Here is a 27,511-nt window from a genome sequence, read left to right on the forward strand (position 1 = left end):
TTCCCTCCGGCTCTGACCAATGTGAGATAGTGACGGGGGGGGGGGGGGGGGGGGGGGGGGGGGGTTGGGCCTCATCACTAAAGAGCATGGCGTCTTAAATGAACCCTCGGTGATGGGATCCATGGAGGAGAAGTCTAGGCACAAAAATAGAGACACACATCGTCGTCCAATCTGGAAAAAGTAAACTCGTACAGCGAGAAAGTAAACTCAAACAAGCATAAGTAAAAGTAAACACACATGCATTGCAATGAACTATAAGTGTGTGCATGGTTAGCACACATGCCTTGGACTGCAGGGACTCAAGTTTGAAAGTCGAATTCTGCAGATTTTTTTTTTGGGACTGTCCATGTTCCTCGAGATCAGTGTGTGGCTCGACAACCGTAGATCCCATCCGTGGGATTGAGTTTTGAGTGTTGAGTGTTGTGGGGGGTGGGGTCTTGAACTCAACGCCTTGGCCGCAATTAAGACACTCTCCTTCCATTTTACAGCAACGTTTCTTTTCAATGGAAGGTGTAGCCTCGGGGCTGCTCTCGCGCGTCTCGCCAGTATCAAGCAGTAGCTCTAGCAGAAGAGAGCTGTGCTCGCAAGCTTCAAGCTCCGCAACTGCATGCCGAGCGTCAAACTCTAGGAAGAAGGGCATCGACCTGCGGACAGATTTTAAGTGTTCTTACCTTACAGGAAGCCTTCATGGATCCTTCTCCGGATCTTCTCTTCGGACAGCTACACGGGACACCATCGATCAAGCCATCTCTCGTAGTAACTTTCGCAAGGGAATCGTCACAATGGTATGCTTTTCACCTTATCTTGGGGGTTTCTACCTTGTGTGGATGAGATAATGATTATGCTCCAGGGATGAAATCTCAAAGGTGGAGAGACTTCCTGGATGAGAGAGAGAGAGAGAGAGAGAGAGAGAGAGAGAGAGAGAGAGAGAGAGAGAGAGAGAGAGAGAGAGAGTATCATTGGTGCAAGATATACCAGAAAAACATTCAAAAGACCCAGTGCAAGTGGGGAGCAGGTGTTCATGAAGTGGATTTTTGAGAATTTGAGCCTAAGGACTATGTAAAAGCATTGACCTTTTGACATCAAGCTTGAAGCTTTCTTCAATTTGAAAGGAGCCTTGTGACTTCACCAAACAAGAAGTTAAGTCATCATAGGTGTCGCACACTACAAATGCAACAAGATTTGACACAGTTCCAATATGGTGCCTTCACATTGGGACTTTGCTCCTTGCAGTAGCTCCGTTATTCTCTTGTATTGAGATAAGGAAAGAATGTAAGTTAGTAGGGTTAGAAGCGGATGGCCTTCCATGTCCGGCTTGGGCACAGTGTCACAAATTGCTGACGTGTCAAGACATTGAAGAACGGAGCCAACCTGCAAATTCCGGCCGAGGGGCCTAAACCCTAAGAAGAAGCAGCAACAGAAGTAGAAGGGGCACAATAAGTTTTACCAACTTGCAAAGTCTTGTCGAGTGGCCTATTTTTAAAGAAGAGTTTCCACCAACTTATGGGACCTCGTCAGATGGGGCCCAGGGGACCTAAGGCATTAAAATAAAGCAAGACTGTGCACACACACACACACACAATCTCTTGCGTGGAGAGTTGATGATGTGGCACCTGTATGGATAGAATTCCGCAATTCATGTTGGCTGTGCTGACGTGGCACTTGTACGGATTTTACTTTTTTACAAAACGCGTTGACAGCTTTTGGCGCTAGTGCTTTTTGGGCTAGATGATTTTGAGTTTGAAGCTTTTCATGCTTTTGAGAGGCCAAGGGCCTTTAAATTTGAGCCAAGGGCTCATTCTCTGCCATGCTTCAGCGTGAAGGTGCAGAGGATGGAGTACCGACAATGTACTGAGTTCAAGCAATATAAAGAAATACCGAAAGGGGCGCCAAGGTTTGGTTCCAGTGCTCTCTTGGGGTGGAATTTTGCCACTCCCCGTCTTGTGTCGTGCATCTCTTTCAGTTCATTTGTTATTTGAAGTACTTAAAGTTGTTCAGTCTGTTCTTTTTTGTTGGCACGTGGTGTCCGTCTTGTGACAGTGGCATCCGGGCTTCATGCGTGTGCTTTTCTGAAAGCGTACCGGTCCTACCAAAAAGAAAACAGAGCAAGATGCGCTTCTAAGTTCCGCCGAAAATGTTATTAAAGAATCTTCGTGTCCCGATCCCGTCTTCATCGCTTTGTCTTACAAGGCATAAGCCATAAAGATCACTTGCACTAAGGATCAAAACTTTTTTTTTTCGAGCCACCGTTTTTCTCAAAGGCAGTGCCATGAAGTGTGGAAGTCTATAGCTACCAAGCCGCACATTCCAAGGACTTGGCAAGCTTTCAAGAATTTTTTTTGCCCGAAGTTATATGCCTTCTGACATCTTCCTTCGGAGTACAGCTTCTGGCAGAGTGGGTAATCCTGAAATGCTTGCCACGGAAACCCTAGCAGATTACTGTCACGTGTGCACTTCACTTGCGCTACGTGGACATGCTTCTGCTACAGTCTAGCATGATTCATTAGCTTAGGACCTAGCCTGCCACCTTTGTGAGCCTCTATCAGGACGTGCATGTCCAGGCCGATCATAGTTGCATACCCGCTCTTGCATAGGACAACATTTCAGCATGTAGGTAATTTGCCGCGTGTGAACCACCTCTTATCATGCTATTTTTTAATAACTCATTTTTAGCATTTTATTAGCATGGTCGTGGGGCTGCAATTGTACTTGCTCGACCCAGCCTTTGCCTCCTATATAAGGAGCCTTTGGGCGCTAGCACTTGGTAGAAGAGGAGCAACAGCAAAAGAGCCTACAGACTCGTGAAAGCAGGCCAACACCAGCGTTTTCAACCCCTTTTCTCCATCAGCGTTTTCAGCCCTTGAAGACCAGTGTTTTTCAGCCAGCCTGAGCATTGTTTTCAGCCTAGTCAGCGTTTTCAGCCCAAGACAGCCAGCGTTTTCATCTTGAAGCGCCAACAGATTTGAGTCTAGCCTCGTCGTGGTTGCAGATCCCTTGCCATCGACATGGCTAGCAGATTCCGCATTCAGCCTTAGCGTCGTCGTTGTCGTCACCGTCGTCGACAGAGTATCCCAGCACCTAGTACCCCTTGTGCCTTGGCTCGACGTAAGGATCCATAGACCCTACAATACCTCGTCGCCGTCTTCATTGTCGTCGACATAGAACCCAGCAACACCCCGCAGTACCTCAGTACCTTTAGCACCTCAGTACTTGCTGTACCCTTCTGTACCCAGCATCAGTACCCATTAGCATTAGCATCTCAACATTTAGTCATTGTATCAGCATTGTGCAAGAATAAAGAAAGTACTTGCTCTTGCAACAGAGCAAGGGGGTCTTGAGGGTTTGGGACCCAACATCCGGTGTCAACTCTCTCTCACTCTCTCATGTCTCTCTTTTCATTCAGTTCAGTTTGGTTCCGTCAAGCGAAGTAAAGTGTCCCTTGTGTTTGTGCGGAGTACTAGATCCGACATAAATCCTTAAACACTTCCGCTACACCTGACATTGGTATCAGAGCTATGTGTGTGCTTCAGCTTCGAGAACTCGAGGGAAGAACCATCAAGAACCAAAGACCCCACGAAGAACCAAAGAACCATCAAGAACCATCGAGAACCAAGAACCCCAAGAACCCAAGGACCTAAGAACCACCACGAACTCAAAGAACCTCTCCTGGTTTTTTCTCCCCGAAAGAATCTTGGAGTCCCGATCATGGACTTATTAGCTCCCATCTTCATTGCCATGTCTTTGAAGGAAGATTGACATGATACACGAAAACCCAGATCTCGAGTACCAGGATCTACTTGCCTCTTATGCGGATATGGAAGGAGTTGGAGACAAGATCCCTAACCCTCTTCTGCATTCGCATTCGCATGTAGCGTGCATTTACTTCCGTCGACAAGCAACCCTTGGAAATACCTCCGAGCACCCTTACCTTTCAACTTCACCCGCAATGTTTTCACGACATGACTATTAGAGTGGTAGTACTTGCTCGCAAGGCAGAGTCAGCACCAAGGCTGGTAATCTGTGACATCAGTAAGCCTACCTAGTAGCTTGTGTGGTCGGTGTTTACATCGCAACAGACCTACATCCGTAGTATTCACCAGTTTGGAGGAGTTTCAATCCGCTTATGCACATGCCTATACCTACTATCCGCGCCAACAACGCCACCAACCGCAACTCGGTGTGGCTCTCAATGTGAATGAGTTGGGAGTGGCCTACTGCCCAGGTCGGGGGATAAGTCTGCTGTAAGCAACTCTGAAGGTAGCAATCCAAATGATCAGGAGTGTAGAAGAGCAATTGCACTACCATCCAAGCCAAGCTCCGGGTGACTCTGGATGTAGTTAAGGGATGCCTGATCTCCCACATCTCGCGGGTAAACTCTCCAAGAGAGTCCAAAGCACTGAAGTCCCACTCCAGTTTGTAGATCCAAGCAATGAACCTGTCCAAGAAGAGATCCAAGATCTTCTCCCTAAGTCCATGTAGATGCTCGTGTGTAAGCAAGTGATCTGACGTGTCGAGGTTGAGAGCGTTTTCAGTTGCAACCTTTAGCACTAGCAGAAGAAGTTCCGAACCTCGTAGATCTCACCTTCCGGCAGTAGATCCTCGCCGCACGGTCAGATCCCGCAAGGTTCCCAGTTTCAGCCCGGAAAACGCAGATTTCAGCGTCTGCGTTTTCAGCGCGTCGTCGTTGTACCGTCGTCATCGACATCGTCACCGACATAGAGTCAGAATTCAGCAGATACAAGATTTGTAGATTTCAGCCAGTAGCGTTTTCAGATTTCAGCCCGTCTCGTCGTCGTCCTCATTGTCGTCGACATCGTCGGCAAGTCCAAGCATTGTAGAGATTTGTGCAATCATAAGTAGACCGCTCTCGCCATAGAGAGTGGGGCCTTCGGAGGAGGGTTTGACAACATTCTGGTGTTGTATTCTCTTCTCTATCTCTCAGTCTCATGCACTTCCATTCACAGTGCCCATTCACTTTGTTTGTGTCCATTGCACTCTCTCACTAAAGGAACGGAAGGCTCTTCCTTCCTTAAGTAAAAGGAGCCTTGAGCACAGTTCGGAGCACTCATCTTGAGCAAAGAACAACATTCATTCCGTTGCACCTTACATTGGTATCAGAGCTTTGGCAGTGTTCTGTATCACTCAAGGAAAGAACCACAAGATTTTTTTTTGCTTGTTGCGGTCGCACGAACCCAAGTTCACTTGGGCCTGCCGATTTCTAATCGTGTTTTTGAAGAGTGACAGGAATCCCAAGAAAGAAGGGCTTGTCCAGCCTCCCCTTGTGCCTCTTTTCACTCATTGAGAGCGGACTGTGCACTTAGCGGCCGGCCAATCGACGTGAGGTGGGAAAAATCAACCTTGGTGTGAGCGCAAGGCCGCCAAGGGGTGCGCCCGCAGAAAAGAGCCGTGTTGGGTTAAAGGCTTAAATAACCCCTTTTTGTACATTTTTATACTTTGTCCAGGAACCTAGACACATTTTTTAAAGGTCACTTATAATAAAAGTGGGAAAACCCAAAACTCACTCATTGAGTTTTTCCCAAAAACGTGAGCTCTCTCTCTCTCCCTCTTCGTTCTGATAGCGCTTCCCTTCTGCAGCACAGTGTCTCCACTTCAAGCCTCAAGGCCTGCACATCTTCGCGTGCTCTATCACTTGCACACACCGCTGCGCGCTCATCAAGCCGAACTCGGGTGAAGAGAAGATCCTTCTCTAACACAGATTGCAAGCGAAAGAAGAACCTCAAGAACTCAAGAACCCCAAGAACCAAGACCCCCAAGAACCCAAGTTCCTTGTGAACTTAAGAACCCAAGACTACAAGAACCCACGACTTCAGTGGATGGTCATCACTCGAAGCGGCATCGATACTTCGCTTGGAGGTGATGAGCATGAGAGAGGTGAAGAAGAATTCTCCCCACCAAGAGCTTTTTCTGACCCTCCCCCTTCCCCATCTATGTTAAGGATTGCACTAACTCCTATGGAGGCTTTGGACCAGATGTTTATGAAAAAGAAGTTAGAATGCGAAGCAAGAAATGCAGAAAGAATGGCAGAAATGGAACGCAGACACGCAGAAAGAGAAGTAGAAAGAGACGCAGAAAGAAAGGCAGCCAAAGCAAGACAAGAACAGAGCGACCGACACAGGAAAGAGTTCTGGCGACTCTTTTCTCAAGTTCAGGCACAGATGCAAGAGATTTGGGGAAAGGAGACTCTCTCAGTCTCTTCGTCTCGCAAGCATGACACACAGGATTTGCATGATTATGAGAAGCATGATGAATTGAATGACAATGATTTGCATGATGATTTGGATGACAATGACAAGCATGATGATTTGCACGATCAAGATGTGATTTCTCACAAGCATGATGAGTTGCATGAAGAAGATGTGATTGTTCACAAGAAGGATGATGTGTTAGTTGATACTTTTTCTAGCGAAGCTAATCTCGTTGCAAATTATGAGAAGCATGATGAATTGAATGACAATGATTTGCATGATGATTTGGATGACAATGACAAGCATGATGGTTTGCATGATCAAGATGTGATTTCTCACAAGCATGATGAGTTGCATGAAGAAGATGTGATTGTTCACAAGAAGGATGATGTGTTAGTTGATACTTTTTCTAGCGAAGCTAATCTCGTTGCAGATTCGATCAATCACGAAGGATCGATCTTGGCTCTCGAGTCGAGGTCCAAAGAACCCCCTCACGAAGAACCGATCTTGGCTCTCGAGCCTAGGTCCAAAGAACCCCCCTGTAAGGTGCAGCGGAATGAATGTTGTATTTTCTCAAGATTAGTGATCCATATTTGCTCAAGGTTCCTTTTAGTTCTTATGGAAGGGAGAGCCTTCTGTTCTTTATGGAGAGTGCTATGATCACGAACAAAGTGAGTGGATATTGTGTGTGCGAGTGAATGAGACTGAGAGAAAGAGAGAAGAGAGATACGACACCAGAGACGTTGTAAAACCCTCCTCCGAAGGCCCCACTCTCGTCGGCGAGAGTAGTCTACTATTGATTGCACAAAGGTGTACAATGATGATGCATGGACTGATGCAACTCGTGACTATGTCGGTTGACGACGACGATGACTTACGGGCTGAAATCGATGATCTTCTATCTGTTGAAAATCTGCTAAACTTGGGGCTGTGTTGGGGCGACTGAAAACGCAGGTCTGGCTGCGTTTTTAGGGCTGAAAAACGTTGCCGTTTTGATGTTGAAAAATGTTGATGGTGCTGCTGTGATTCAAGGCTGAAAACGCTCAGTATCTACAGAGATGTGGCTGCGTTTTTGCTGCTGCACTTGAGGACTGAAAACGCTGATTGTCTGATGCGACAAAGGGCTGAAAACACTGTTTTCCTGCAGCCTTGATGGCGATCTTGAAAACGCTGGGGGCTGGTTGCTGTGGCGGTTCAACCAAGGCTGAAAAATGCCAAGAGAGGGGAGGTCTCTGGCGATGAAGAAAACGCTAGGCTTATGGGGGTGCTTGAGGGGTTCTTGCTGAGAAGGTGCCTGTTGAGCGGGGAGCTCCTACTGCCTCTTCTGCCATTGAGTGCTAACTTGGGTTTGCTTATATACAAACTTAGCAAAATTGCCCTACCTACTCTTGTTGGAAAGTCACTTAAATTAATAAGTGAAAAATGTCAAAAATAGGGAAAATAGGCTAAATGCACTGGAAAAATCCCCTAACTGATTCTAATGGATTCTGATGGGAATATTGATGATCATGCTGTGTGCAACCAGAGGATATGCATCTATACCAAGTGACTGGGCATGCACGGTCTACGAATAGACTCACAAAAGTGCCAAATCACTTCTAATCTAGACTGACTGGACTGACGGAAACCCTGTTATGTTGTAGCTTCTCCACGGACACATAGGGTTGGATGTGTCACGTGACATCCCCTCCTTTTTAAAGTGAGGTACTGGTACCGAGCTGCATGGCTTCCTTGTAGTTTGCCAACAACTCTGGATAATCCTTGAAGAACTCTTCGTCTACCCATACCGCTTCATGGGTTCCTCGATCCTTGAACTTCAAAAAATATTGTCGCACTTGCCTCCGAACTATGGCGAAACTGATGCAACAATACCTGCTCCGACTCCATAACTTCAGCTTCATCGATGATCTCCGGTTCTTCTTCTTCCGAAATGTCCTTTGGAGGTGTTCCCTGAAACACTTTTAACCAAGAAACATGGAAAACGTTGTGCATTGACCATGAGTTAGGCAACTGCAATTTCATTGAAACCTCATTTGTCTTTTTAATGACTGGAAATGGACCATACATACGAAAAGACAACTTAGGACATTTCTTTCCAACTTGCTTAAGACGTTGTTTCATGATTCTTAGATATACCGAATCCCCTTCCTTGATCGAAACATCATGACGATGCTTATTAGCTTGCCGTGAATAAGATTCCTGAGCCTTGCTTAGCCGAAGCTTCACACTCTCAGAAATCTCATCCAATGACTGACTTTCAGCATTGGCATCAAGCATTTGACTGACCGAGCGAGTCAAAAGTGACTGGAACGGATGGCCAAAAGCTGCCTCATACGGAGTTCGACCAATTGCAGAAGAAAAAGAGTCATTTAAAATAGCCTGTACCAATGGAAGATAGAGCTCCCACTGAGACTGCTGATCATGCACATATGACTTTAAAACATCAAAAGCCAATCGATTGTAAATTTCTGTTTGACCATCTGAGTGTGGATGAAAAGCCGATGAAAAATTCAACTTAGTGCCAAAATTTTCAAAGAGTACGCGCCAAAAATTGGACGTGAACTTAACATCCCTATTTGAAACAATTGACTTTGGCAAACCATAGAGGGGGTACCAATGCTTAATGAACAATCGTGCTACATCTTGTGCAGTAACTATGGCTTTACAAGGAATCAACATGCAAAATTTGCTGAAACGATCAACGATTGTTAAATATTGAGTGTTCTTTGAATGCAAACTTGGTGGTAGGTTAGTCACAAAATCCATAGAAATATCTTGAAAAGGTCCATCGGGAATAGGCAGCGGAAGCAAAAGGCCTTGCTGCTTACCTCGAGGAGCTTTTACTTTTTGACATATAGTGCACTATGTGACATAACGAAACACATCTTTCCGCATTTTAGGCCAATAAAAAAATTGTTCAATTTTTTCCAATGTGGTGTTCATTCCCCTGTGCCCACCCGTGAGAGAATCATGTGCATCATGCAATATGGTTGGCCTGAGAGAGGACAACACACATAAACGTTGACGAAAAAATAACAATCCGTCACGAATGAGATAGTTGGTGGGCCCTTGGAAAGCAAGAGCCCGCAACCAATACTTACCAAACTCGGAATCCGCATACTGATTCTTCATGCTGTCAAAAGACTCACCCTGAATAGAAAATGTGAGAACCAAATTCTGTCCTTTGCGACCCAAAGCATCTGCAGCAGGGTTAGCTTTTCCAGGCACATACTCAATCAAACCTCCAAATTGCTCAAAAAATTGTGACCACCACGCTTGGCGATCACTCCAATGTGCACTAGGCATAGACTGGAGCCATTTGAGGGCTTGATGATCTGTGCGGACTGTAAACTCTCTACCATACAAAAAATGCTTCCAATGCTTAAGAGAGTGAATGACAGACAAAAGTCCTTTATTATAAACTGAATAATTCTTTTCCGCACTATTGAGCTTCCGGCTAAGGAAAGCTACAGGACGACCATGCTGCTGAAGCATAGCGCCTATGGCGACATTGCTCGCATCCGTCCATACCTCAAAGGGATCATCCCAAGAGGCAAGGATAAGAAATGGTGCTTCTGTCACCGCAACCTTGAGAGCTGTAAACGCCTCAATGGCTGCCTCGGGCAAGTCTACGCGCTGACGGCGAGTCTTTACCCCTTTCAAAACATCAGCCATAGGTGCAACAATGCGTGCAAAATTCTCTATGTGCGAACTATATGCTTGACATAAACCAAGAAAAGAACGCATATCATATGCAGTTTTGGGCAAATCCCAATTACGAACCTGTTCCACCTTCGCGGGGTCTACCTTGATGCCTTTTGCAGAAATGATATAACCCAGATAAGTGACTTCAGTAAGAAAAAATTTAGACTTCTTAGCTGCAATGTACAACTGACACTCATCCAAACGAGTTAGTACCCTTTCAACATCTCTTTCATGTTGTTCCCACGATGCAGAAAAAATGAGAATATCATCTAAAAAGATGAACACACATACACTGACCATATCGCCGAAACGACCTACCATGAGACGATTGAACGTACCCTCTGCACCTGTCAATCCAAAAGGCATAACAATATACTCTCATTGCCCTCGCTCGGTGCGAAAAGCGGTCTTGAAAATGTCGTCTTTGAATACTTGTACCTGATGGTATCCACTTTTGAGATCGACTTTGCTGAAAACCTTTGCCCCATTGAGCCTATCAAGGATATACTCAATGTGAGGCATCGGAAACTTGTTCTTGACGGTCATCTTGTTTAATGCCCTGTAATCAACACACAAACGAGACGAACTATCCTTCTTGCGAACAAACAAAATAGGAGCAACAAAAGGACTTACACTAGGACGTATGAATCCTCTAGCCACCAACTCCGTGAGTTGTCGCTCTAACTCTTCCTCTTGTGTCTTATTCAAACGGTCATGGAGCCTGATTGACAGGCTGTGCTCCCTCCATAAGCTCGATGCGATGGTCCTCCGGCCGCTCGGGTGGGAGACGAGGCGGAAGATCATCCTGCAAAAAGAGATGTTTAAACTTCGTAAACAACTCCGAATACTTAGCTGGAGCCTGAATGCTCTGGGAAACTGGAGCAGCATAGATGAATGCCGCTTGTGCTCTTCGTCGTAATTCACGCTTTACCTGCACATGAGAGATGAGAGGTAAAGAATGCAAGCCCTCCTCAACACAAATGATGAGGGGGGAATCAGTTTTGGCATGTAGAGTGAGAGTGTTAGCCTCAAAATCAATGAGAGGGTTCAGTTCACGAAACCATCTATGCCTCAAAATCAATGAGAGGGTTCAGTTCACGAAACCATCTATGCCAAAAATCATATCACATCCTGAGAGAGGAGACACAAGAAATTTCCTACGAAACGAAGCTTGTTGAACGGTAAACATCACATCAAGGCACTCCTTCGTGATGAGAGAGTCCATACCAGGAGCGAAGACAGAAACCTCGAGAGGAGATTTCTGATTAACCTCAAGGCGGGCTCTCTCAACAAGAGGGGGACTAATCGCATCATGCATACTGCTTGGATCAGACAATATGATAAAACGCTGACCTTTTACATGACCATAACACTTCATGAGAGACTCATCCATGTGTGTGTCAGAGTCAGGAGAATATACAGGTTGGTTTGTGATAGTGCTTGTGGTTGTTGTGGGTGCCTTTTGTTCTTTAGGTGGGACTGTCTTAGGACAAGCCGCCTTAATGTGACCCTTGACGTGACATTGAAAACATCTACCTTCTTTAGCATAAATCACTTGTTCTTCAGCCGTGATGTATCCTCCTACAATTCCTTGTGAAGCTTTTTCATCAGGGGTCAGCTTAGGTTTTGCAGGTGCTTTAGCTTTACCCTTAGATTCATTGTTAGAGTTCTTTTCCGAGAAATTAGAGGAAGAAGGGCTAGAAGAATTACCATTCTTTCCATTCTTACCGTTCTTACCATTCTGTGTGTTCTGAGAATTCTGCGGGGTTCCTTGAGAAGTCTTGTTTTCCTTAGGCTTTCCTTTGTTGTGCTTCATCTCGTGTGCGAGAGCAATCGCTACCGCTTTGTTGAGATCGATTGGATCTAGTACCTCGACATCATATTTGATATACTCGTCCAATCCGTAAAGAAATGCCTCCTTGCGCTCCGAATCCGATTTGCGTAATTGAGTGCCGAGCTGCAAAACACGATTAGAGAAACTTGAAAGACATAACCGGCATACCATTTTGCTTGAGAGCACGCCAATCGTCCTTCAATCGTGCAAGGTACTGAGGTGGCATAAACCGTGCCTTGAGCTTGTTTTGGAAATCAGCCCAACTGAAAGAGAGGGGCGTGAATTCGTCGGCTTCCTCTAGGTGCGCGGCTAGCTGTGCCTCTTGCCATGCGTGGTACCAATTTATGGCATCCCCGGCAAGGTACATAGCTGCCTTCAAAACTTTGCTATTTCCTGTTTTCTTAGTTGTCACAAAATAAGCATTAAATTGATGCAACCAAGAATGAATAACCGTAGCATCCATCTTACCGTCATACTTACTGAAAGTCAACTTCTTTGTGATCGGGTGGTTGGAATCCGCATCGTGGCTTGCGCCACTTGATGAACTTCCACGATCTTTGGGTGGTTCGGATTTTGAGGCACGTACCTGTTGAACCAATTCTTGAGTTCGTAGTTCTCTTTGAGCCTCTCGCTCGATCTCCAAGGCCGCGCTGCGTGCTGCTGCTTCCTCCTTTCTTAGTTCTTTTCTTTCTTTCCGTGCGTTGCGTTCGCGTTCTAAAGCAAGGCGATTGTCTTCTTGTTGTGCGGCAAGTCTCACTTTTCTTTCGTCGCGCTCACGGTCCTTAGCTGCTTGTTCTGTGGCAAGTCTTGCGTTTCTTTCGTCGCGCTCACGGTCCTTAGCTGCTTGTTTTGTGGCAAGTTTTGCGTTTCTTTCGTCGCGCTCACGGTCCTTAGCTTCTTGTTGTTCTGCTTTGCTTGCGAGTTGTGCCAACGCAACTCGATTCGTTTCTTTTTGTTGTGCCATCATGTCCAGCATCGACTTGACCATCGCCTCCATAGACGTGGGTCCAACTCGTGGCGTAGATGGCGAAGGGGGAGGGTTGGAAAAATCTCCTGGTGGGGAGAATCCTTCGTCGCCTCTCTCATGCTCATCACCTGTATGCGAAGTATCCATTCCGCTTCGGGTGACGACCATGCACTATGATCTTTGGTTCTTAAGTTCACGAGGAACTTGGGTTCTTGAGGTTTTCTTTTGCTTGCAAATCGCGTTTGAGAAGGATCTTCTCTTTACCCGAGTTCTACTCTTTTTCGCGGGCGCACCCCTTGGCGGCCTTGCGCTCACACCAAGGTTGCTTTTTCCCACCTCACGTCGATTGGCCAGCCGCTAAGTGCACGGTCCGCTCTCCATGAGTGAAAAGAGACACAAGGGGAGGCTGGACAAGCCCTTCTTTCTTGGGATTCCTGTCACTCTTCAAAAAACACGATTAGGAATCGACACGCCCAAGTGAACTTGGGTTCGTGCGACCGCAACAAGCAAAAAAAATTCTTGTGATTCTCGTGGTTCTTTCCTTGAGTGATACAGAACACTGCCAAAGCTCTAATACCAATGTAAGGTGCAGTGGAATGAATGTTGTATTTTCTCAAGATTAGTGATCCATATTTGCTCAAGGTTCCGTTTAGTTCTTATGGAAGGGAGAGCCTTCCGTTCTTTATGGAGAGTGCTATGATCACGAACAAAGTGAGTGGATATTGTGCGTGCGAGTGTATGAGACTGAGAGAAAGAGAGAGGAGAGATACGACACCAAAGACGTTGTAAAACCCTCCTCCGAAGGCCCCACTCTCGTCGGCGAGAGTGGTCTACTATTGATTGCACAAAGGTGTACAATGATGATGCATGGACTGATGCAACTCGTGACTATGTCGGTGATGACGACGATGACTTACAGGCTGAAATCGGTGATCTTCTATATGCTGAAAATCTGCCAAACTTGGGGCTGTTTTGGGGCGACTGAAAACGCAGGTCTGGCTGCGTTTTTAGGGCTGAAAAACGCTGCTGTTTTGATGTTGAAAAACGATGATGGTGCTGCTGTGATTCAAGGCTGAAAACGCTCAGTATCTGCAGAGATGTGGCTGCGTTTTTGCTGCTGCACTGGAGGACTGAAAACACTGATTGTCTGATGCGACAGAGGGCTGAAAACGCTGTTTTCCTGCAGCCTTGATGGCAATCTTGAAAACGCTGGGGGCTGGTTGTTGTGGCGGTTCAACCAAGGCTGAAAAACGCGAAGAGAGGGGAGGTGTCTGGCGATGAAGAAAATGCTAGGCTTATGGGGGTGCTTGAGGGGTTCTTGTTGAGAAGGTGCCTGTTGAGCGGGGAGCTCCTGCTGCCTCTTCTGCCATTGAGTGCTAACTTGGGTTTGCTTATATACAAACTTAGCAAAATTGCCCTACCTACTTTTGTTGGAAAGTCACTTAAATTAATGAGTGAAAAATGTCAAAAATAGGGAAAATAGGCTAAATGCACTGGAAAAATCCCCTAACTGATTCTAATGGATTCTGCACGGTCTACGAATAGACTCACAAAAGTGCCAGATCACTTCTAATCTAGATTGACTGGACCGACGGAAACCTTGTTATGGTGTAGCTTGTCCACGGACACATAGGGTTGGATGTGTCAGGTGACACCTCCCAGGAAGTATTATGTGTTCGCATGATTGATATGCACGCATTGTTTGAGTGTTTTATTCGTGATCGCTTCCTGTATTTTAGTCAGCGTCTTTATGTGATCCCCTTTCCTAGGCATGACATATTGTACGTTGAGCACGTTTCACTCATGAATGAGCACAAATGTATGCGGATTGTTCATGAAAAGCTGAAAAGTATATATGTAAGGAAGTCACATTCCATGTCTCTGCCTTGGCACGACATAGTTGTAGAAAGAGCACATGAAAGTATGAGCACCAAGCATGGGCATTTCCGTTGTGAATTGCCACAGTTGATTGAATTAGCCCAGAAGAGAAAAATTCGATCTCATTGTTTGCGCGCGTGTGGTGAACGGTTTGGCACTCCGTCTCTTTGTTCATCTACATTGCATGCATTGTCTTTTAGGAAGACGAGATTTTTTCCAATCACTTTACATGGAATAGGTATGTTCATGGTTTTGTGTTGGAAATGGTTTCAGGAATTTTTAGCCATGGAGATTCTTGAAGAAGAAAGAAGCATGGCACTAGATGAAGTTGAAGCATCGAAGGAGCCTTAAAAGACTTCGTATCGCATTCGGTGCGGCCCAAAGAAGCAAGCGTTGCAGACTTTTATGAAGTTCAAGTATCGCATGATCCACACATCAGAGTGGGACGACGAAGAGTCCCTTCCAGGATGCTGGATGCTATTGGCGATCTCCCTCGACGCCATATAGTTCGGTACCAGTACCTCACTTTGAAAAGGAGGGGATGTCACGTGACACATCCAACCCTATGTGTCCGTGGACAAGCTACAGCATGACCAAGGTTCAGTTCCATCAAGTCAGTCTAGAATAGGAAGTGATCTGGCACTTTTGTGAGTCTGTTCGCAGACCGTGCATGTCCAGACACTTAGTGTAGATGCATATCTTCTGGTTGCACACAGCATGATCATAAGCATTCCCATCAGAATCCATCAGAATCCTTCAAGAGAATTTTCCAATGCATTTAGCTTATTTTTTCTATTTTTGACATTTTTCACTTATTATTTTTAAGTGACTTTTGTTGGAAAGTAGGTAGGGCAAATTGAGTAAGTTTGTATATAAGCAAATCTAGACTAGCACTAATTGGCAGAAGAGGCAGCAGGAGCACCTTGCTCAACAGGCAACTTTTTAGCAAGACCAACCCCCGCGACAACTATGGCCTTTTCTCTCAACAGAAGGCGTAGCGTTTTTGCACAAGATCAGCCAGCGTTTTTGCTATTGCAGATTCCCGGCGACAGTAGACAACAGATTAGCCCTAGCGTTAGCAGATTCCCACAGCAACACAACAGATTTCCTAGCGTTAGTAGATTTCGCCGCAAGGTCAATTTTCAGCCCTAGCGTTTTTGGTTTGTAGATCAACCTCAACGTTTTTGCAGATCATCGCGACAGAATCAGCCATAGGACCAGTGTTTTCAATTTTCAGCCTTCAGCACTCGCAGAAGAAGTTCCGAACCTCGTAGATCTCACCTTCCCGCAGCAGATCCTCGCCGCACGGTCAGATCCCGCAAGGTTCTCAGTTTCAGCCTGGAAAACGCAGATTTCAGTATCTGCGTTTTCAGTGCGTCGTCGTATCGTCGTCATCGACATCATCACCGACATAGAGTCAGAATTCAGCAGATACAAGATTTGCAGATTTCAGCTAGTAGCGCGTTCATATTTCAGCCCGTCTCGTCGTCGTCCTCATCGTCGTCGACATCGTCGGCAAGTCCAACCAATGTAGAGATTTGTGCAATCATAAGTAGACCGCTCTCGCCATAGAGAGTGGGGCCTTCGGAGGAGGGTTTGACGACATTCTGGTGTCGTATTCTCTTCTCTATCTCTCAGTCTCATGCACTTCCATTCACAGTGTCCATTCACTTTATTTGTGTCCATTGCACTCTCTCACTAAAGGAATGAAAGGCTCTTCCTTCCTTAAGTAAAAGGAACCTTGAGCACAGTTCGGAGCACTCATCTTGAGCAAAGAACAACATTCATTCGGTTGCACCTAACAAGCATCAACGTTTTTATGCAGATCTACCAACGTTTTGCAAACAACCAGGCACGCGATCGAATAGCTACGTTTTCATCGCGGAGGACCTCCATCCACCTGCGTTTTTTCCAGACCTCATTAGCCTTGCTTGCGTTTTTACTATTGGCTGCCAACGCTAGCCTCTACACTCCTTTTCCTTGCTGGAAATGCCCTCTTCTATTAGCGTTTTTGTCTACCCCTGGCGTTTTGTTTTGGGGAGCTGCGTTTTTTGGTTGCTTCTACGTTTTCAGCACAGGACAGGTTTGGGGTGCTAGGCCTTGCCCATTGGATCTTTGCTATTCCTACAGGGCTCGGCATCGGTGCCTTGTCGGCCCGTATCCTCTTCATTTGCTACACATTTCAGCCATATGCCACTGCTTTTTTCTCTGCTTTCAGCCCACCCGGGGCTGTGCCATTGATTCCCCACCCTCCCCAAACCCTCTGCAGCGCTTCAGACCATTCCGGGAGTGTACGAGCACGCTGAAAATCGCTGGACAGCGGCGTTTTCATCACCTCGCAGTTGCGTTTTTGGGTGGACAAAATCCACATGGCTTGTGTTTTTCACAAAGGATAAAGTTACCTCCTGCCAGGACACCATCCGATGGTGGCCCATGTTAGGTAAAGGTGGTGTGCCTCACCGTGCTTTGCCCGTGTCCGCCGGTCAGTGTCCGATCGCCCACATTTATCTCCTTCTTCTTTATACATACAAAGAATAAGGAGCTCTCACTCATACCCTCACATTGTGCTCATACAGTGAGATTTGGGAGCTCCACCCCACATCCTGTGTCGTGCTCTCTCTCTCCCTCTCTCCCCTTCGCACTCTCCGCGCACGCGCACCGCATTCGCGCACTCACAACTGGTATCAGAGTGGTTTCATTCCTGAAGTCGTTTCCGTGCGCGCGTGCACTCTCAAGAGTGCAAACATGGTTCCTATTTCGGCATTGGCAAATTCAGCTTTCCGAGAGCAATTCTAGCAAGGGTCTTGGGGTTTTACCCCCCTTTCGAAGCCATTCGTGCCATTAGAAACCTCATTCGAGCTACGGTTTAGGAGCTGTATTTTTCAGCTCTCTTTTGGTAGTTCATGCTGCGTTTTTGGGTCGAAAACGGAGGTTTTTGGCATATCTCCCACACCCGGACTCGGATACATGTGATCCAGGAGTCTACCTTGGGGTTTTGGCACGCTCCGGACGCGCTGGTCATATCAGAATTTTGAAATTCTGACCGTTGAATTTTTTGCTGCAGTTGTCTATTGTGTGTCGAGGATTCCACACATGGTTTTCTCTCGGATGTGAGAGTGGTATTTGCTACAAGTTTCCTCACAGGTGGGAGGATACGATGTATGCCTTATGTGGTTTGATGCTTAGGGAGACTCATGTGATTGCATTTTGAGCTCCGCAATGTATGATTCGAGCATGTGTTTTGGCAATCACAGGCAGAGCAGGTATTTGTGTACTAGATTGTCACGTGCACATCTAACCCTATGTGTACGTGGACAAGCTACTTCATGACAAGGGTTGGGTTCGGTTCAGTTCAGTTCAGTCAGTCTAGAATAGGAAGTGATCTCGCACTTTTGTGAGTCTGTTCGCAGACCGTGCATGTCCAGACACTTAGATTAGATGCATATCCTCTGGTTGTACACATCATGATCATCAGATTTTCATCAGAACCCATCAGGAGCATTTTTACAGTGCACAGAACCTATTTTTCCTATTTTCGACATGTTTCACTTATTATTTTTAAGTGACTTTCGTTGGGAACTAGGTAGGGCAATTTTGCTAAATTTATATATCTAGAAACCTAGCGCTAGCACTTTCTGGCAGAAGAGGTAGCAGGAGCACTTGCTCAACAGGCAACTTCTCAACAGGACCCCCCTCAGCAAAGACCTAGCGTTTTTGCTACAGACAGCCCAGCGTTTTTCAGCAAGAGCAGCCCGCTGGCGTTTTTGCATTGAAGATCAGCCGGCGACAGCAAGACCACAGCAAGGACCTAGCGTTTTTGCAACAAGAACAACAGATCAGCCCTAGCGTTAGCAGATTTCCCTCGCAGAACAATCAACCCTAGCGTTAGCAGATTCTCCGCAGCAGATAGTTTTCAGCCCTAGCATTTTTGGTTGCAGATCAGCCCCGGGTTTTGCAGTTCCATCGCGACAAGGACCCAAGAAGCATCAGCATTTTCAGTTTTCAGGAGTTAGACTCCGCACTAGAACCCCCGAACCTCGCAGATCTCACCTTCCCGCAGCAAATCCTCGCCGTAGGGTCAGATCCATTTCAGTTTGCAGTTTCAGCCCGGAAAACGCAGATTTCAGCATCTGCGTTTTCAGCGCGTCGTCGTCGCATCGTCGCCATCGACATCGTCACCGACATAGAGTCAGAATTCAGCAGACAAAGATTTGCAGATTTGAGCCTGTCTCGTCGTCGTCCTCATCGTCGTCGACATCGTCGGCAAGTCCAAAGCATTGTAGAGATTTGTGCAATCAATAGTAGACCGCTCTCGCCATAGAAGAGTTTTTGCCACTAGGAGATTTTTCCGACCCTCCCCCTTCTCCATCTACGACAAGGATTGCACTAACTCCTATGAAGGCTTTCGACAAGATGATCATGGACATGAAGTTAGAAAGCGAAGCAAGAACAATAGAAAGAATGGTAGAAGTTGATCGTAAGTACCAAGAAAGGATGGCAGCCATAGCGCGTGAGCGCGACGAAAGAGAAGCAAAATTTGATCGCGAGAACAAAGCAAGAATGAAAGAGATGTTGCAACTCTTTTCTCAAGTTCAGGCACAGATGCAAGAGATTCGGGAAAAGGAGACTCTCTCAGTCTCTTCTTCTCCAAAGCCTGACACATAGGATTTGCATGATGATAAGCATGAAGAATTGCATGACAATGACAAGCATGATGATTTGCATGATCAAGATGTGATTTCTGACGAGCATGATGATTTGTATGACCACGATGTGATTGTTCACAAGAATGATGGGTTAGTTGATACTGTTTCTAGTGAAGCTAACCTCATTGCAGATTTGATCAATCATGAAGAACCGATCTTGGCTCTTGAGTCAAGGTCCAAAGAACCCCCTCAGGAAGAACCGATCTTGGCTTTCAAGTCGAGGTCCAAAGAACCCTCCCAGAAAGAACCGATCTTGGCTCTCGAGCCTAGGTCCAAAGAACCCTCACAGAAAGTACTATGTGTTCTAATGATTAGTCAGCACGCATTGTTCGAGTGTTTCATTCGTGATCGTTTCCTGTATTTTAGTCAGCGTTCTTATGTGATCCCTTTTCATAGGCATGACATATTGTACGATGAGCACGATTCACTTATGAATGAGCACGGATGTATGCGGATTACTCATGGAAAGATGAAACGTTTGCATTTAAGGAATTCACATTCCATGTCTCTTCCTTGGCATGACACAGTATCAGAAAGAGGACAAGAAAGATTGAGCATCAAGCATCGGCATTTCCATTGTGATTTGCCACAGTTGATTGATTTAGATCAGAAAGTCGAGATTCAACCCCATTGTTTGCGTGTGTTTGATGAACGGTTTGACACTCAATCTATATGTTCATCTACATTGCATGCACAGTCTTTAAACAAGACTAGAATTTTTCCAGTCACAATGGAATGGGTATGTTCATGTTCTTGTGTTGGAAGTGGTTTCAGGAATTTTCAGCCTCAGAGATTCTTGAAGAAGGTAGAGGCATGACTATAGACAAAGATGAAGCATTGAAAGAGCCACAGATGACTTTGTGTTGCTTTCGGCGCGGCCCAAAGAAGCAAGCGTTGCAGACCTTTATGAAGTTCAAGTATCGCATGACCCATGCATCAGAGTGGGTCGGCTAAGAGTCCTTTCCAGGATTCTAGACCCTGTTGGCGATCTCCCTCGACGCCATACAGTTCGGCACCAATACCTCACTTTGAAAAGGAGGGGATGTCACGTGCACATCTAACCCTATGTGTACGTGGATAAGCTACTTTCATGACAAGTGTTTAGTTCAGTTCAGTGTCACAAAGTGATGACGTGGCGGACAACAGAAACCCTAATTTCTGCCAAAAACCCTAGAATTCTTGCAAACCCTAATTTTTGCAAGAAACCCTAATTTCCAGAAATCGCGGAGGCTGCAAGTTTTTTGAAATGATGGGTGACGCGAATTTTGCTTTTTTAAAAAAAAAAAAAGAAGAAAAGGTTCTCTAAGAGAGAGAGAACTGATGCTTTTTGTTTTAAAAGCTTTTGGGGCTCTGCTTTTGGGCATCCCTTGTATCTTTAAATAAGTGGTGAGGGCTTCACTTCTTAGAGCATCTGGACGCAGAGTCTGAGAGTGAAACCCTAGCCACTCTCTTGTACTTTGATCTGATTAATATAAAAAGAAATACCGAAAGAGGCGCCAGTCTTTGGGGCCAATATCTCTAGGCTCGGAACTCCGCCGTGCCAGTGCAAATCTATAGTGATCTGTGAATTGTTTTGAAGTGGTTATTTGGTGCTATCGCGATTGATTCTTGACTTGGAGTGTCCAAGTCTGTTACAGTGGTATCAGAGCACGGCCGATTTCTCTTCTACGGGAAATCTGATCCCCGAAATTTTTTTCTGCGGCACCTATGACTTCAGGCAATGATCAGTCGACTCCCTCTGCATCTGGAGATGCGGGCTGGGATCACAATGAAGATTTAGACAGAGAGTATGGCCCGCCTCGGCCTACTCAGGCGAAGCAAAGAGAGATGGAGCGTCGTCAATTGATTGGTGATGCAACAAAGATGATGCTCAATTTTGCCAAGGACCCGAAGATGGCAAAATATATGAACCAGACTCTATGGAAGAGGTACAGATGGAGTGGCAAAGAACCACAACACCACTCCCGAAACCCGCTCTCAAGAAATCTTCTGTCTCCAAGAAATATACGGAGAAGGAACTGGAGAACGTGGTTGATGCACGGATTGCTCAGCTTTTCGACGTGCAAAAGGACAAAAAGCACGGCAAAAAGCAAAAGAAAGGCACCGACTTCTCGAGATATTTGGGTCGTCGGTCGACATTTGACTGTAAGGTGCAGTGGAAAGAATGTTGTATTTTCTCAAGATTAGTGCTCTTTACTGCTCAAGGTTCCTTTTAGTTCTTAGGGAAAGAGAGAGCTTTCCGTCTTATAGAGAGTGTGGTGATCACGAACAAAGTGAGTGGATCTAGTGCGTGCAAATGAATGAGACTGAGAGAAGGAGAGAGAAGAGATACGACACCGAGGGGTTGTAAAACCCTCCTCTGAAGGCCCCACTCTCGTCGGCGAGAGTGGTCTACTTTGATTGCACGAAAGAGTACAATGCGAATGCAAAGGATTGATGCTGTTGGACTATGCTGATGACGACGATGGTGACGATGTCGACGGCTTCGTGGTTGAAAAGGGGACTGTTTTCTTTGCTGAAAATGGAGGGAATCTTGGGGGCTTATGGCTGAATCTGAGTGCTGGACAAAACACTAGGTTCCGGGTCTCTTTTGGCTGCGTTTTTGGGGGATAAGGCTGGCTGAAAAACGCTGTTACAGCAGAGCTTTGATTGCTGAATATTGACTGTTTTACAAGGCCCAATTCACCCTTATGGCATGTGGATCTTCTGCTGCGATCGAGAATGAAAAACGCTGCTGCTGTAGACACCTCCTCTTGCGTTTATGGTGCTGATTTGCTGCAGTTCTTCCTTGCTTCCTAGCATTAGTAATTGCAGGTTTACTGCTGCCAAGGGAAGAGCAAAACGCTGGATAGGCTGAGACTGAAAACACTGAATTTGCTGTGGCTGCTGGCGTTAGTAGCTTCGGAAGAAAACGCTGACTGTGCTGAGGTTCCTGGCGATGCCTCCAAGAAGGAAGCGCTAGGCTCTGCAAGGGGAGAAGGTGACACCAAGGCTGAAGATGCGGGGGGGAATGGCCTCACCGAAGTTGGAGAGGTTCTTGCTGAGAGGGAAGGAACACCTGTTGCTTTGGAAAAGCCTGTTGTGTGCTCTCTGCTCATCCGCCAATTAGTGCTAACTTGGGTTTGCTTATAAATAAACTTACCCAATTTGCCCTACTGACTACCCAATAAAAGTCACTTAATAAATAAGTGAAAAATGTCAAAAATAGGAAAAAATGGGATAAAGTCATCTGAAAAATCCCCAAACTGACTCTGATGGAATCTGATGGAAATGCTTATGCTTGTGCAAGGTGCAACCAGAGGATATGCATCTATATTGAGTGACTGGGCATGCACGGTCTACGAATAGACTCACAAAAGTGCCAGATCACTCCTAATCTAACTTGACTGGACTTTGACGGAAACCTTGCTATGGTGTAGCTTGTCCACGGACACATAGGGTTGGGATGTGTCACGTGACATCCCCTCCTTTTTAAAGTGAGGTACTGGTACCGAGCTGCATGGCTTCCTTGTAGTCTGCCAACAACTCTGGATAATCCTTGAAGAACTCTTCGTCTACCCACACCGCTTCATGGGTTCCTCGATCTTTGAACTCCAAAAAATACTGTCGTACTTGTTTCTTCGAACCATGGCGAAACCGATGCAGGACTTGCTCTGGCTCCATGACCTATGCTTCATCGATGATCTCCGGCTCATTTCTTCCGAAACGTCCTTTGGAGGTGTCCCCTGAAACACTTTCAACCAAGAAACATGGAAAACGTTGTGCATTGACCATGAGTTAGGCAACTTTAATTTCATTGAAACCTCATTAATCTTTTTGATGACTAGAAATGGACCATACATACGAAAAGATAATTTAGAACATTTCTTTCCAACTTGCTTAAGACGTTTCATAATCCGTAGATACACCCAATCTCCTTCCTTGATCGAGACCTCCTGACGATGCTTGTTAGCCTGTCGAGAATAAGATTCCTGAGCCTTGCTTAGCCGAAGCTTCACACTCTCAGAAATCTCATCCAATGACTGACTCTTAGCATTGGCATCAGGCATTTGACTGACCGATCGAGTGAACAATGACTGGAATCGGCGGCCAAAAGCTGCCTCATATGGAGTTCGACCAATAGCAGAAGAGAAGTAATCATTGAGAATAGCCTGTACCAATGGGAGATAGAGCTCCCATTGAGACTGCTGATCATGAACATAAGACTTCAACACATCAAAAGCTAACTGATTATAAATTTCCGTTTGACCATCTGACCGTGGATGAAAAGCGGATGAAAAATTCAACTTTGTGCCAAAATTTTCAAAGAGTGCACACCAAAAGTTGGACGTAAACTTAACATCCCTATCTGAAACAATGGACTTTGGCAAACCACAGAGGGGGTACCAATGCTTTATGAACAATCGTGCAACATCCTGTGCAGTAACTGTGGCCTTACAAGAAATCAACATGCAGAATTTGCTGAAACGATCAACAATAGTTAAACATTGAGTGTTCCTTGAATGCTGACTTGGTGGTAAGTTAGTCACAAAATCCATAGAGATATCCTGGAAAGGTCCCTCGGGAATAGGCAGCGGAAGCAAGAGGCCTTGCTGCTTACCCCGAGGAGCCTTCACTTTTTGACAAATAGTGCAATGTGTGACATAACTAAACACATCTGTTCGCATTTTAGGCCAATAGAAAAATCGTTTAATCTTTTCCAATGTGGTGTTCATACCCCTGTGCCCACCCGTGAGAGAGTCATGTGCATCATGCAATATGGCTGGCTTAAAAGAGGGCAACACACATAGACGCTGACGAAAAAATAACAATCCATCACGACTGAGATAGTTGTTGGGCCCTTGGGAAGCAAGAGCCTGCAACCAATACTTACCAAACTCCGAATCTGCATACTGACTCTTCATGCTGTCGAAAGACTCACCCTGTATAGAAAATGTGGTTCTTGACTCAAGAGCCAAAATCTGTCCTTTGCGACTCAACGCATCTGCAACAGGGTTAGCTTTTCCAGGCACATACTCAATCAAACCACCAAATTGCTCAAAAGATTGTGACCATCGCGCTTGGCGATCACTCTAATGTGCACTAGGCATAGACTGGAGCCACTTGAGGGCTTGATGATCTGTGCGCACTGTAAACTCTCTACCATACAAAAAATGCTTCCAATGTTTAAGAGAGTGAATGACAGACAACAGTTCTTTATCATAAACTGAATAATTCTTTTCCGCACTATTGAGCTTCCGGCTAAGGAAAGCTACTGGGTGACCATGCTGCTGGAGCACAGCGCCTATGGCAACATTGCTCCCATCCGTCCATACCTCAAAGGGGTCATCCCAAGAAGCAAGGATAAGACACGGTGCTTTTGTCACCGCAACCTTAAGAGCTGCGAAAGCCTCAATGGCTGCTTCGGGCACGTCTACGCGTTGACGGCGAGTCTTTACCCCTTTCAAAACATCAGTCATAGGTGCAGCAATGCGTGCAAAATTCTCTATGTGCGAACTATATGCTTGACATAAACCAAGAAAAGAACGCACATCATATGCAGTTTTGGGCAAATCCCAATTACGAACCTGTTCCACCTTCGCGGGGTCTAGCTTGACGCCTTCTGCAGAAATGATATAACCCAGATAAGTGACTTTAGTAAGAAAAAATTCAGACTTCTTAGCTGCAATGTACAACTGACACTCATCCAAACGAGTTAGTACCCTTTCAACATCTCTTTCATGTTGCTCCCACGATGCAGAAAAAATGAGAATATCATCTAAAAAGATGAACACACATACACCTACCATGTCGCCGAAACGACCTACCATGAGACGGTTGAATGTACCCACGGCTCGTGTCAATCCAAAAGGCATAACAATATACTCCCATTGCCCTCGCTCGGTGCGAAAGGCGGTCTTGAAAATGTCGCCTTTGAATACCCGTACCTGATGGTATCCACTTTTGAGATCGACCTTGCTGAAAACCTTTGCCCCATTGAGCCTATCCAAGATATACTCAATGCGGGGCATCGGAAACTTGTTCTTGACGGTCATCTTGTTCAATGTCCTGTAATCAACACACAAATGAGACGAACCATCCTTCTTGCGAACGAACAAAATAGAGGCAGCAAAAGGACTTACACTAGGACGTATGAATCCTCTAGCCACCAACTCCGTGAGTTGTCGCTGTAACTCTTCCTCCTGTGACTTGTTCAAACGGTAGGGAGCCTTACTGACAGGCTGCGCTCCCTCCACAAGCTCGATGCGATGGTCCTCCGACCGCTCTGGTGGAAGATGAGGTGGAAGATCATCCTGCAAAAAGAGATGTTTAAATTTCGTAAACAACTCCGAATACTTAGCTGGAGCCTAAATGCTCTGGGAAACCGGGGCAGCATATATGAATGCCGCTTGTGCTCCTCGTCGTAATTCACGCTTTACCTGCCCATGCGAGATGAGAGGCAAAGAATGCAAGCCCTCCTCAGCACGAATGAGGAGGGGGGAATCTGTTTTGGCATGCAAAGTGAGAGTTAGAGCCTCCCAATCAACAAGAGGGTTCAGTTCACGAAACCACTTCATGCCCAAAATCATATCACATCCTGAGAGAGGAGACACAAGAAATTTCCTACTAAAAGAAGCTTGCTGAACGGTAAACATCACACCAAGGCACTCCGTCGTGATGAGAGAGTCCATACCAGGAGCGAAGCCAGAAACCTCGATAGGAGATTTCTGACTAACCTCTAGGTGAGCTCTCTCAACAAGAGGGGGACTAATCACATCATGCATACTACCTGGATTAAACAATATGATAAAACGTTGTCCTTTTACATGACCATAACACTTCATGAGAGATTCATCAATGTGAGTGTCAGAGTCATGAGAAGATGAAGGTTGTGTTGTGACAGAGTTTGTGGTAGTTGTAGGTGCCTTTGGTTCTTTAGGTGCGACTGTCTTAGGACAGTTTTTCTTAATGTGACCCTTAATGTGACATTGAAAACATCTACCTTCTTTAGCATAAACCACTTGTTCTTCAGCTGTGATGTATCCTCCTACAATTCCTTGAGAAGCTTTTTCATCAGGGGTTAGCTTAGGTTTTGCAGGTGCTTTAGCTTTACCCTTAGATTCATTGTGAGAGTTCTTTTCCGAGGAATTAGAGGAAGAAGGGCTAGAAGAATTACCATTCTTACCGTTCTTACTGTTCTTACTGTTTTGTGTGTTCTTAGAATTCTGAGATGTCCCTTGAGAAGACTTGTTCTCCTTAGGCTTTCCCTTGTTATGCTTCATCTCTTGGGCGAGAGCGATTGCTACCGCCTTGTTGAGATCCGCGGGGTCAAAGACTTCAACATCAAACTTGATGTATTCGTCTAACCCAAAGAGAAAAGCCTCTTTGCGCTCATCATCCGACTTGCGTAGTTGAGTGCCTAGCTGTAAAACACGGTTAGAAAAAGACATGACTGGCATACCATGTTGCTTGAGATTACGCCAATCCTCTTTCAAGCGTGCAAGATACTGAGGTGGCATAAACCGCGCCTTGAGCTTGTCTTGGAAATCAGCCCAACTAAAAGAGAGGGGCGTGAAATCGTCGGCTGCCTCTAGGTGCGCGGCTAGCTGTGCCTCTTGCCATGCATGGTACCAATTGATGGCATGACCGGCAAGGTACATAGCTGCCGTCAAAACTTTGCTATTTCCTGTTTTCTTAGTTGTGCAAAATAAGCATTAAATTGATGCGACCAAGAATGAATAACTGTAGCATCCATCTTACCGTCATACTTACTGAAAATTAACTTTTCTGTGACTGGATGATTGGAATCCGCGTCGTGGCTTGCGCCACTTGACGAACTTCCCCGATCTTTGGGTGGATCGGTCTTCGAGGCTAGGACTTCGGCAAGAAATTCTTGATTGCGAAGCTCCCTTTGAGCTTCACGATCGGCCTCCATAGCCAATCTATACGTAGCACGATCGGCCTCCAATGCTGCGTTTCTTGTTGCGGCTTTTTCCTTCCTTAGTTCTTTTCTTTCTTTTCTTGCGTCGCGCTCGCGTTCCAAAGCAAGGCGCTTGTCGTCCTGTCGATCCATCGTGGCCATCATTTGCTTCATCATTGCCTCCATAAGGTCTGGCGTAGATGGCGAAGGGGGAGGGTTGGAAAAACCTCCTGGTGGGGAGAATCCTTCGTCGCCTCTCTCATGCTCATCAGCTGAAGGCAAAGTATCCATGCCGCTTCGGGTGACGACCATGCA

At 45.9% G+C, this 27,511-nt stretch overlaps 1 protein-coding gene across 1 annotated transcript in view; it reads left to right on the top strand.

Annotated features, from left to right (window-relative positions):
- Positions 1-442: 442 nt before the first annotated feature.
- Positions 443-27,511, top strand: part of CLPR4 (CLP protease R subunit 4) — a 110,545-nt gene continuing 83,476 nt past the window's right edge. The window contains exon 1 of the mRNA XM_086526771.1: positions 443-785. Coding sequence (XP_086382897.1) covers positions 504-785 — 282 coding nt within the window. The 5' untranslated portion in view covers positions 443-503. The remainder of the gene's footprint in view (positions 786-27,511) is intronic.

The sequence above is a fragment of the Adiantum capillus-veneris genome, chromosome 13 (assembly GCF_014529385.1).
Source record: "Adiantum capillus-veneris isolate H3 chromosome 13, ASM1452938v2, whole genome shotgun sequence".
Lineage (NCBI taxonomy): Eukaryota > Viridiplantae > Streptophyta > Polypodiopsida > Polypodiales > Pteridaceae > Adiantum > Adiantum capillus-veneris.